At 52.8% G+C, this 12251-nt stretch overlaps 1 protein-coding gene across 1 annotated transcript; it reads right to left on the minus strand.

Moving 5' to 3' along the window:
- Window positions 1–220: 220 nt before the first annotated feature.
- On the minus strand, window positions 221–12005 carry LOC135441430 (kallikrein-14-like). The gene is made up of 6 exons (XM_064700974.1): window positions 11995–12005; window positions 10096–10133; window positions 7904–8156; window positions 3368–3621; window positions 1693–1829; window positions 221–433 (listed from the first exon to the last, which is right to left on the minus strand). Exons 1-6 carry the CDS (start codon window positions 12003–12005, stop codon window positions 281–283), a joined length of 846 nt encoding a protein of 281 aa, XP_064557044.1. The 3' UTR covers window positions 221–280.
- Between the last annotated feature and the right edge of the window lie 246 nt (window positions 12006–12251).

Consider the following 12251-nt stretch of genomic DNA (forward strand, 5'->3'; position numbering starts at 1 on the left):
TCTCTATGATATCTCCATGATGTCACCGTGTCCCCAAGGTGTCCCCAAGGTGTCCCCATTGTGTACCCATGGTGTCAGTTCCTCTCCATGGTCTCCAGGATCCAGGGCGTGAACCTGCAGACCTTGGTGTCACCCATCCCCACGTCCCTATGATATCTCTATGTTATCCCCATGTCCTGAACCTGTTCCCATGATGTTCCCATGATGTTTGATGATGTCCCCATGATATCTCCATGTCCCCAAGGTGTCCCCAAGGTGTCCCCAAGGTGTCCCCAAGGTGTCAGTTCCTCTCCATGGTCTCCAGGATCCAGGGCGTGAACCTGCAGACCTTGGTGTAGACGCCGGGGTGGCCGGGCAGGGCGCAGGTCTGCAGCCCCCAGGAGACGACGCCCTGCAGGGTCCCATTGCAGGACAGGGGACCCCCGGAGTCACCCTGGGGGGACACGCGGGGGTCAGAGGTCACGCGGGGGTCAAAGGTCACGCGGGGTCATTGGGGGTTTTTTTGGGATTTTTTTTGGATTTTTTGGGGATTTTTTTGAGGATTTTTTGGGGATTTTTTTGGGATTTTTTGGGGGATTTTTTGGTGGTTTTTTAGGATTTTTTGGGGATTTTTTGTGGGGGATTTTTGGGCTTGTGGTCACTCAGGGGTCACTCAGGGGTCAGGGGTTACTCGGGGTCATTTGGGGGATTTTTTTGGATTTTTTTGGGATTTTTTTTTTTAATTTTAGGGATTTTTTGTGGGGGTTTTTGGGGTTGGGGTCACTCAGGGGTCAGGGGTCACTCAGGGTCATTTTGGGGATTTTTGGAAATTTTTTTTGGATTTTTTTAGGGATCTTTTGGATGATTTTTTTGACATTTTTTGGGATTTTTTTTGATTTTTTTTTTAATTTTTTGTGGGGGATTTTTGGGGTTGGGGTCACTCAGGGGTCACTCAGGGGTCAGGGGTCACTCTGGGGTCAACAGATTTGCAGCAGATTTTGGATGAATTTTGGGCAGATTTGGGGCGGATTTTGGGTGAATTTTGGACAGATTTCGGGGTGATTTTGGGCAGATTTTGGTCAGATTTTGGGTGTATTTTGACTGAATTTTAGGCACATTTAGGGCGGATTTTAATCAGATTTTGGGCACATTTTGGGCACATTTTGGGCACCTTTTGGGCGTATTTGGGGCAGATTTGGGGCACATTTTGGGCATATTTTGGGCACATTTTGGGCACCTTTGGGGTGTATTTTGGGCCAGATTTGGAGCAGATTTTGGCTGCATTTGGGGCACCTTTTGGGTGTATTTGGGGCAGATTTTGGGCACCTTTTGGGGCACATTTTGGGCACCTTTGGGGTGTATTTGGGGCAGATTTTGGCCAGCTTTGGGGTGTATTTTGGGCAGATTTGGGGCACATTTGGGGCAGATTTTGGGCACATTTAGGGCACATTTTGGGCACCTTTTGGGCGTATTTGGGGTGTATTTTGGGTGTATTTTGGGCACATTTTGGCCAGATTTGGGGTGTATTTTGGGCACATTTTGGGCACATTTTGGGGCGTATTTAGGCCTGAATTGGGGAAGCTTTGGGACGTATTTGGGGCAGATTTTGGGCACCTTTTGGGCACCTTTGGGGCACATTTGGGGCGTATTTTGGGCACCTTTTGGGCATATTTTGGGCCCCTTTTGCCCCCTTTGGGGCCTGTTGGCGCTGACCTGGCAGGAGTCGACGCGGCGGTCGCTGACGCCGGCGCAGAGCATGCTGGGAGTGATGCGGCGCGGGTACGCCCGGCGGCAGGCGGGGTCCGACAGCAGCTGCACGTACGCGCACATGAGGCGCTCCGGCAGCGTCACTGCGGGGATAACCGGGGGTTACTCAGGGGTTACTCACGGGTTACTCACGGGTTACTCACGGGTTACACATAGGGTTAGTCATGGGGTTAGTAACAGGGTTAGTCATGGGTTATTCATGGGGTTAGTAATGGGGTTACTCAGGGATCAGCCGCTCCGGCAGCGTCACTGCGGGGATACTCACGGGTTACTCACTGGTTAGTCATGGGTTACTCAGGGGTTAGTCACTGGTTAGTCACGGGTTACTCACTGTTAAGTCATGGGGTTACTCATGGGGTTAGTAACAGGATTAGTCATGGGTTACTCAGGGATCAGCCGCTCCGGGAGCGTCACTGCGGGGATACTCAGGGGTTACTCAAGGGTTACTCATGGGTTACTCACAGGTTAGTCATGGGTTTACTCAGGGGTTACTCATGGGTTACTCACTGGTTACTCACAGGTTAGTCATGGGGTTGGTCATGGGTTATTCATGGGGTTGGTCATGGGGTTAGTAATGGGGTTACTCAGGGGTTATTCATGGGTTACTAATGGGGTTACTCACGGGTTACTCACGGGTTACTCACTGTTTAGTCATGGGGTTGGTCATGGGTTAGTAATGGGGTTACTCAGGGGTTATTCATGGGTTACTCAGGGGTTACTCACTGGTTACTCATAGGGTTGGTCATGGGGTTAGTCATGGGGTTACTCAGGGGTTACTCATGGGTTACTCACTGGTTACTGTTTAGTCACAGGGTTAGTCATGGGTTAGTCATGGGGTTACTCACTGGTTACTCATAGGGTTAGTCATGGGTTATTCATGGGGTTAGTAACAGGGTTAGTCATGGGGTTACTGGTTACTCACTGGTTACACATAGGTTACTCATGGGTTACTCATAGGGTTAGTCATGGGGTTACTCACTGGTTACTCACAGGGTTAGTCACTGGTTACTCATAAGGTTAGTCATGGGGTTAGTAACAGGGTTAGTCATGGGGTTACTCATAGGTTACTCACAGGTTAGTCATGGGGTTACTCATAGGGTTTGTCACGGGTTAGTCATGGGGTTAGTAATGGGTTAGTCATGGGGTTACTCACTGGTTACTCACTGGTTACTCATAGGGTTAGTCATGGGTTACTCACTGGTTACTCACAGGGTTACTGGTTACTCACAAGTTAGTCATGGGTTATTCATGGGGTTACTCATAGGGTTAGTCATGGGGTTAGTCATGGGGTTACTCACAGGTTAGTCATAGGGTTACTCATAGGGTTATTCAGAGGTTAGTCATGGGGTTAGTCATGGGGTTACTCAGGGGTTACTCACAGGTTACTCATGTCTTACTATGGGGTTACCTATAGGTTACTATGGGGTTACTCAGGGGTTACTCGTAGGTTTAGTCATGGGGTTACTCGGGGATCAGTATGAGTGTCACTACAGGGTTACTCACAGTTTTACCCCAATTTTACCCTCAATTTCCTCTCATTTCCCCTTCCATTTTCCCCAAATTTTCTCCAAATTTCACCCCAATTTCACCCCAAATCAATGTCACACGTTGTGTCACCAACCTTGTGGAGTGGTGACCGTTCCCCAGCCGGACAGCAGGCAGAACTGCCCGGGCTGACCGCAGGCCCTGGGCAGCGGCAGCGGCCGCACGCTCCGGCCGATGGCCGCCGGCCGGTCCAGGCGCAGCAGGGCCAGGTCCGAGTCGAGCGTGACGGGGTCGAAGCGGGGATGGGGCAGCGCCAGCGTCACCCGGCGCTCCTGCTCCGTCCCCTCGCGCCGACGGAGGTCGTCCTCGCCCAGGCGGACACGCAGGCCCCTGGGGACAGCGGGGACAGTGAGGGGACAGCGGGGAAATTGGGGAAAATTGGGGAGAATTGGGGGCAATGGGATTTGGGGACATTGGGGACACAGAGGCCCCTGGGGACAGCGGGGACGGTGAGGGGACGGCGGGAAAATTGGGGAGAATTGGGGAAAATTGGGGGAAATGGGATTTGGGGACATTGGGGACAGTGAGGGGACAGCGGGGGACACGGGGAGAATTGGGGAAAATTGGGGGAAATGGGATTTGGGGACATTGAGGGGACAGCGGGAGAATTGGGGAGAATTGGGGGAAATTGGGGGAAATGGGATTTGGGGACATTGGGGACATTGAGGGGACAGCGGGAAAATTGGGGAAAATTGGGGGAAATGGGATTTGGGGACATTGGGGATCATGGGGACATTGGGGACAGTGAGGGGACAGAGGGAAAATTGGGGAGAATTGGGGAGAATTGGGGAGAATTGGGGGAAATGGGATTTGGGGACATTGGGGACATTGGGGACTGAGGGGGTTTGGGGAAGTTGGGGATATTGGGGACAGTGGGGACATTGGGGACATTGGGATATTGGGGACATTGGGGACATTACAGGGGTGGGGGACATTGGGGATATTTGGATATTGGGGACCATGGGGACATTGAGGGGACAGCGGGAAAATTGGGGAGAATTGGGGGAAATTGGGGGAAATGGGATTTGGGGACATTGGGGACATTTGGATATTGGGGACATTGGGGACACAGAGGCCCCTGGGGACAGCGGGGACAGTGAGGGGACGGCGGGGGACAGGGGGAGAATTGGGGGCAATGGAATTTGGGGACATTGGGGGACAGTGAGGGACAGTGGGGGACTGGGGGAGAATTGGGGAGAATCGGGGGAAATGGGATTTGGGGACATTGGGGACATTGGGGACTGAGGGAGGTTGGGGGTGTGGGGACATTGAGGGGGTTTGGGGACTTCGGGGACATTTGGATATTGGGGACATTGGGGACAGTGAGGGGACAGCGGGAAAATTGGGGAGAATTGGGGGAAATGGGATTTGGGGACATTGGGGACTGAGGGGGCTTGGGGAAATTGGGGACTTCAGGGTTTGGGGACTTGGGGACATTGCAGGGGTTGGGGACATTGGGGACATTGAGGGACAGGGGAAAATTGGGGAGAATTGGGGAAAATTGGGCAAAATTGGGGGAAATGGGATTTGGGGACATTGGGGACATTTGGATATTGGGGACATTGGGGACCATGGGGACATTGGGGACAGTGAGGGGACAGTGGGAAAATTGGGGAGAATTGGGGGAAATTGGGGGAAATGGGATTTGGGGACATTGGGGACATTGAGGGGACAGCGGGGAAAATTGGGGAGAATTGGGGGAAATCGGGGGAAATGGGATTTGGGGACATTGGGGACATTGCAGGGGTTGGGGACTTTGGGGACATTGGGGACCATGTGGACATTGGGGACAGTGAGGGGACAGCGGGAAAATTGGGAAGAATTGGGCAAAATTGGGGGAAATGGGATTTGGGGACATTGGGGACATTGGGGACTGAGGGGGTTTGGGGATATTGGGGACATTGCAGGGGTTGGGGACATTGGCGACATTGGGGACCATGGGGACATTGGGGACAGTGAGGGGACAGCGGGGAAATTGGGGAGAATTGGGCAAAATTTGGGGACAATGGGATTTGGGGACATAGGGGACATTTGGATATTGGGGACATTGGGGACACAGAGGCCCCTGGGGACATTGGGGACAGTGAGGGGACATGGGAAAATTGGGGAAAATTGGGGGAAATGGGATTTGGGGACATTGGGGACAGTGAGGGGACAGTGGGGGACACGGGGAGAATTGGGGAGAATTGGGGGAAATGGGATTTGGGGACATTGGGGACAGTGAGGGGACAGCGGGGGACAGGGGGAGAATTGGGGAGAATTGGGGGAAATGGGATTTGGGGACATTGGGGACATTGCAGGGGTTGGGGACATTGGGGACATTTGGATATTGGGGACATTGGGATATTGGGGACAGTGAGGGGACAGCGGGGGACAGGGGGAGAATTGGGGAAAATTGGGGAAAATTGGGATTTGGGGGCTGAGGGGGCTTGGGGAAGTTTGGGACATTGGGGACATTTGGATATTGGGGACATTGGGGACCATGGGGACATTGGGGACATTGAGGGGACCGTGGGAAAAAAATGGAGGAAAATTGGGGAGAATTGGGGGCAATGGGATTTGGGGACTTTGGAGACATTGGGGGCACATTGGGGACTTTGGGGGATTGGGGACGTTGGGGACATTTGGATATTGGGGACATTGGGGACACTGGGGACAATGGGGACATTGGGGACATTGAGGGGACAGCGGGGACCGTGGGAAAAAATGGAGGAAAATTGGGGAGAATTGGGGGAAATGGGATTTGGGGACATTGGGGACATTGGGGGATTGGGGACAATGGGGACATTGAGGGCGTTGGGGACATTGGGGACATTGGGGACACTGGGGATGTTGGGGACACGGGGGATGGGGACATCAGGGACTCAAACCGTGTCACCACAAGATGTCCCCTGTCCCCAACGCCATCCCCTGTCCCTGTCCCCAATGTCCCCAATGTCCCCTCAGTGTCTCCAGTGTCCCCAATCCCATTTTTCCCAATTTTTCCCGATTTTTCCCCCGATTTTTCCCCAATTTTTTCCAATTTTTTCTCATTGTCCCCAATGTCCCCAATGTCCCCAATGTCCCCAATGTCCCCCCAGTGTCCCCAATGTCCCCAGTGTCCCCAATCCCCCAATGTCCCCAATGTCCCCAATATCCCAATGCCCTCAATATCCCAATGTCCCCAATGTCCCCAGTGTCCCCATTGTCCCCAATGTCCCTCACTGTCCCCAATGTCCCCATTGTCCCCAATATCCCATTTTCCCCAATGTCCCCAATGTCCCCAATGTCCCCAATGTCCCCAATGTCCCCAGTGTCCCCAGTGTCCCCAATCCCATTTTTCCCAATTTTTCCCCAATTTTTTCCATTTATTTCTCTGTGTCCCCAGTGTACCCAATGCCCCCATATCCCCAATGTCCCCAATGTCCCCCACTGTCCCCAATGTCCCCCCAGTGTCCCCAGTGTCCCCAGTGTCCCCAATGTCCCCAATGTCCCCAATGTCCCCAATGTCCCCAATGTCCCCAATGTCCCCAATCCCATTTTTCCCAATTTTTCCCTGATTTTTCCCCAATTTTTCCCCAATTTTTTCCAATTTTTTCTCATTGTCCCCAATGTCCCCAATGTCCCCTCAGTGTCCCTAATCCCCCAATGTCCCCAGTGTCCCCAATGTCCTCACTGTCCCCAATGTCCCCAATGTCCCCCAATGACCCCAATGTCCGCATTGCTGTCATTGTCCCCAGTGTTCCCAATGTCCCCCAATGTCCCCAATGTCCCAGTGTCCCCAATCCCCCCAATCCCCCCACTGTCCCCAATGTCCCCAATGTCCCCTCAGTGTCCCCAATGTCCCCAATGTCCCCAATCTCCCCAATCCCCCCAATGTCCCCAATGTCCCCAATGTCCCCAATCCCATTTTTCCCAATTTTTCCCCGATTTTTCCCCAATTTTTTCTCATTGTCCCCAGTGTCCCCAATCCCCCAATGTCCCCAACTCCCCCCAATGTCCCCAATGTCCCCAGTGTCCCCAATGTCCCCAATCCCATTTTTCCCAATTTTTCCCCGATTTTTTCTCAGTGTCCCAGTGTCCCCAGTGTCCCCAATGTCCCCAATGTCCCCAATGTCCCCAATCCCATTTTTCCCAATTTTTCCCCAATTTTTCCCCGATTTTTCCCCAATTTTTTCCAATTTTTTCTCAATGTCCCCAATGTCCCCAATGTCCCCAGTGTCCCCAGTGTCCCCAGTGTCCCCAGTGTCCCAAATATCCCAATGTCCCCAATCCCCCCAATGTCCCCAATGTCCCCAATGTCCCCAATGTCCCCAATGTCCCCAGTGTCCCCAATGTCCCCAGTGTCTCCAGTGTCCCCAGTGTCCCCAATGTCCCCAATCCCATTTTTCCCAATTTCCTCCCAATTTTCCACCAATACTCCCCAAATATTTTCCCCAATTTTTCCCCGATTTTTCCCCAATTTTTTCCAATTTTTTCTCAATGTCCCCAATGTCCCCAGTGTCCCCAATGCCCCCAGTGTCCCCAGTGTCCCCAGTGTCCCCAATCCCCCCAGTGTCCCCAATGTCCCCAGTGTCCCCAATGTCCCCAGTGTCCCCAGTGTCCCCAGTGTCCCCAGTGTCCCCAGTGTCACCTCCTGACGCAGTGCGCCGCCGTCAGCACCCACAGTGGTGCCACCAGGACCCCCCCACACTGCAGGGGTCCGTACACCAGCGCCTGCCAGGGCTGGGACAGGGGCACGCACGGGTACCCCCCGATGATCCGGTCACCGTCACCGTTGGCATTGTCACCGTTGGCATTGTCACCGCCAGGGGACAGCGGAACGCAGATGTCGCCCTCGGAGTGATGGCCCGGGGGACACGGTGGTGGCTGGGAGATGGTGGCACCTGTGGGGACAAAGGGACAGTGAGGGACAAAGGGACAAAGGGACAATGTGGGGACAATGTGGGGACACGGTGGCACCTGTGGGGACAAAGGGACAATGAGGGGACAATGAGGGACAAAGGGACAATGAGGGCACAGGGACACAAAGGGACAATGAGGGGACAATGAGGGACAAGGGGACAAAGGGACAATGTGGGGACACAGGGACACAAAGGGACAATGAGGGACAAAGGGACAATGTGGGGACAAAGGGACAAATCGACAATGTGAGGACAATGGGGGACAAAGGGACACAAAGGGACAATGAGGGACAAAGGGACAATGAGGGACAAAGGGACAATGTGGGGACATGGTGGCACCTGTGGGGACAAAGGGACAATGAGGGACAAAGGGACAATGTGGGCACATGGTGGCACCTGTAGGGACAAAGGGACAATGAGGGGACAATGGGGGACAAAGGGACAAAGGGACAATGAGGGACAAAGGGACAATGTGGGGACACGATGGCGGCTGGCACTTGGTGGCACCTGTGGGGACAAAGGGACAATGAGGGACAATGAGGGACAAAGGGACAATGTGGGCACACAGGGACACAAAGGGACAATGAGGGGACAAAGGGACAATGAGGGACAAAGGGACAATGTGGGGACACAGGGACACAAAGGGGAACAAAGGGACAATGTGGGGACAAAGGGACAATGAGGGACAAAGGGACAATGTGGGGACACAGGGACACAAAGGGACACAAAGGGACAATGTGGGGACAAAGGGACAATGAGGGACAAAGGGACACAAAGGGACAATGTGGGGACAAAGGGACAATGTGGGGACACGGTGGCACCTGTGGGGACAAAGGGACAATGAGGGACAAAGGGACAATGTGGGGACAAAGGGACACAAAGGGACAATGAGGGGACACGGAGGTGGCTGGGACACAGTGGCACCTGCGGGGACAAAGGGACAATGGGGGGGGGGTGGGTTTGTGGGGACAGTGCCACCAGCAGTGTCATCTGGGTCACCAAGTGCCACCAGGGATGTCACCTGGGCCACCAGGTGTGGCACCTTTATGGGGACACCAGGTGTGGCACTTTTATGGGGACAGTGCCACCAGGATTATCCGCTGGGCCACCAGGTGTGGCACCTTCTTGGGGACACGTGGGACAGTGCCACCAGGAGTGTCACCTCCATGGGGACAGTGTGACCCAGATTGTCCCCTGGGCCACCCGGATTGTCCTCTAAGCCACCAGGAGTGGCACCTCCATGGGGACAGTGCCACCAGGAGTGTCCCCTTGGGCCACCAGGGGTGGGGACAATGCCACCAGGAGCGTCCCTGTGTCCCCAAATCCACTCTAAATTGACCCCAAAATGTCCCCAAAATGTCCCTAAATGTCCCCAAAATGTCCCAAAATGTCCCCAAATGTCCCCAAAATGTCCCCAAATGTCCCCAAATTGACCCCAAAATGTCCCCAAATGTCCCCAAACATTCACAAAATGTCCCCAAATATCCCCAAAATGTCCCCAAATGTCCCCAAATTGACTCCAAATGTCCCAAATTGACCCTAAAATGTCCCTAAATGTCCCCAAATTGACTCCAAATGTCCCCAAAATGTCCCCAAATGTCCCCAAATTGACTCCAAATGTCCCCAAATTGACCCCAAATGTCCCCAAATGTCCCCAAAATGTCCCCAAATGTCCCCAAATTGACTCCAAATGTCCCCAAATTGACTCCAAATGTTCCAGGTGTCCCCAAAATGTCCCCAAATTGACTCCAAAGTCCCCAAAATGTCCCCAATGTCACCAAAACATCCCCAAATGTCCCCAAAATGTCCCCAAATGTCCCCAGAATGTCCCCAAACATTCCCAAAATGTCCCCAAATATCCCCAAAATGTCCCCAAAATGTCCCCAAATGTCCCCAAATGTCCCCAGGTGTCCCCATTTACCTGAGAGCAGCAGCAGCAGCAGCAGCGGCTCCAATGCCCTGAGGGGTCACAGAGAGGTCACGGAGAGGTCACGGAGGGGTCACGGAGGGGTCACGTGACCCGGCTGCCCCTCCCCCACCGCCTGGCCCCTCCCCCTTCTTTTTTTCCTCCATTTCCCCCAATTTTCCCTCATTTTTCCCCCAATTTTCCCTCATTTTTTCCTTCAGTTTTCCCCCAATTTTCCCTCATTTTTCCCCATTTTCCCTCATTTTTTCCCCAATTTTCCCTCATTTTTCCCCCAATTTTCCCTCATTTTTTCCCCCAATTTTCCCTCATTTTTTCCCCCATTTTCCTTCAGTTTTCCCCCAATTTTCCCTCATTTTTTTCCTCCATTTTCCTTCAGTTTTCCCCAATTTTCCCTCATTTTTTTCCTTCTGTTTTCCCCCAATTTTCCCTTATTTTTTCCTCAATTATCCTACAGTTTTCCCCCATTTTCCTTCAGGTTTCCCCCAATTTTCCCCCATTTCCCCCATATTTCCCCCATATTTCCCCATTTCCATTCCCCATTCCCCCATATTTCCCCCCAATATTCCCTCCGATTTTTCCCATTTCTCCCAATATTCCCCCCATATTTCCCCCATATTCCCCCACATTTCCCCCCATATTTCCCCAATATTTCCCCCATATTTCCCCCATATTTCCCCCATATTTCCATTTCCCCCCCTTCCATTTCCACCCCATTTTTTCCCATTTCCCCCATATTTCCCCCATATTTCCCCTTTATTTCCCCCACATTTCCCCCCACATTTCCCCCAATATTCCCTCCTATTTCCCCCCATATTTCCCCAATATTTCCCCTATCCCCCCACATTTCCCCAATATTTCCCCCATATTTCCCCTATATTTCCCCTTTATTTCCCCCATATTTCCCCCATTTCCCCCATATTTCCCCCATATCCCCCCATAGTTTCCCCCATATTTCCCCCATTTCCATTCCTCATATTCCCCCCACATTTCCCCCATATTTCCATTTCCACTCCTTCCATTTCCCCCCATTTCCACCCTATTTTTTCCCATTTTTCCCCACATTTCCCCCCAATATTCCCTCCTATTTTTCCCATTTCTCCCAATATTCCCCCCACATTTCCCCCATATTCCCCCCATTTCCCCCCATATTCCCCCCACATTTCCCCCACATTTCCCCCCATATTTCCCCCAATATTCCCTCCTATTTTTCCCATTTCTCCCAATATTCCCCCACATTTCCCCCATTTCCATTCCCCATTTCCCCCATATTTCCCCCATATTTCCCCCCATATTTCCCCTTTATTTCCCCCACATTTCCCCCATATTTCCCCCACATTTCCCCCATATTTCCCCAATATTTCCATTTCCACTCCTTCCATTTCCCCCCATTTCCACCCTATTTTTTCCCATTTTCCCCCACATTTCCTGCCCATATTTCCCCCATTTCCATTCCATATTTCCCCCACATTTCCCCATATCCCCCCACATTTCCCCACATTTCCCCTTTATTTCCCCACATTTCCCCATTTCCATTCCTCATATTCCCCCATAATTCCTCCATATTTCCCCCCTCCATTTCCACCCTATTTTTTCCCATTTTCCCCCAATATTTCCCACCTATATTCCCCCATTTCCATTCCATATTTCCCCATTTTTCCATTTTCCCCCACATTTCCCACCTATATTCCCCATTTCCATTCCCCATTTCCCCATATTTCCCCATTTTTTCCCCACACTTTCCCCCACATTTCCCCAATATTTCCCCTTTATTTCCCCCATTTCTCCCATATTTCCCCCTTATTTTCCCCCATATTTCCCCTTTATTTCCCCAAAATTTTCCCATTTTTCCCCCATTTTTCCCATATTCTCTCCCCACTTTCCCCATTTCCTCACCTCTGTCCCATCCTGTCCCCTCTGTCTCCTCCCCCCCCCCCCCCTCCCCGCGCTTTTGTGGCCGCGCCCGAGGGGGGCGGGGCCTCTCCTGCCTCAGTTTCCCCGCTGGGGGAGGGGGCGGGGCCTCTCCTGCCTCAGTTTCCCCGCTGGTGGGGGGGAGGGGGCGGGGCCGCTCCTGCCTCAGTTTCCCCCGGGGGGAGGGGGAGGGGGCGGGGCCGCTCCTGCCTCAGTTTCCCCGCTGGGGGGGGGGGGGGGGG

The sequence above is a fragment of the Zonotrichia leucophrys genome, unplaced genomic scaffold (assembly GCF_028769735.1).
Source record: "Zonotrichia leucophrys gambelii isolate GWCS_2022_RI unplaced genomic scaffold, RI_Zleu_2.0 Scaffold_288_66664, whole genome shotgun sequence".
Lineage (NCBI taxonomy): Eukaryota > Metazoa > Chordata > Aves > Passeriformes > Passerellidae > Zonotrichia > Zonotrichia leucophrys.

Coding starts and splice junctions, on each gene's coding strand:
- LOC135441430 (XM_064700974.1), bottom strand. Junction 8,157..10,095: donor GCTGCTGCTGCTGCTCTCAG/GTAAATGGGGAC, acceptor TTGTCCCCACAG/GTGCCACCATCTCCCAGCCA. Junction 3,622..7,903: donor GCGGCGCACTGCGTCAGGAG/GTGACACTGGGG, acceptor CGCTGTCCCCAG/GGGCCTGCGTGTCCGCCTGG.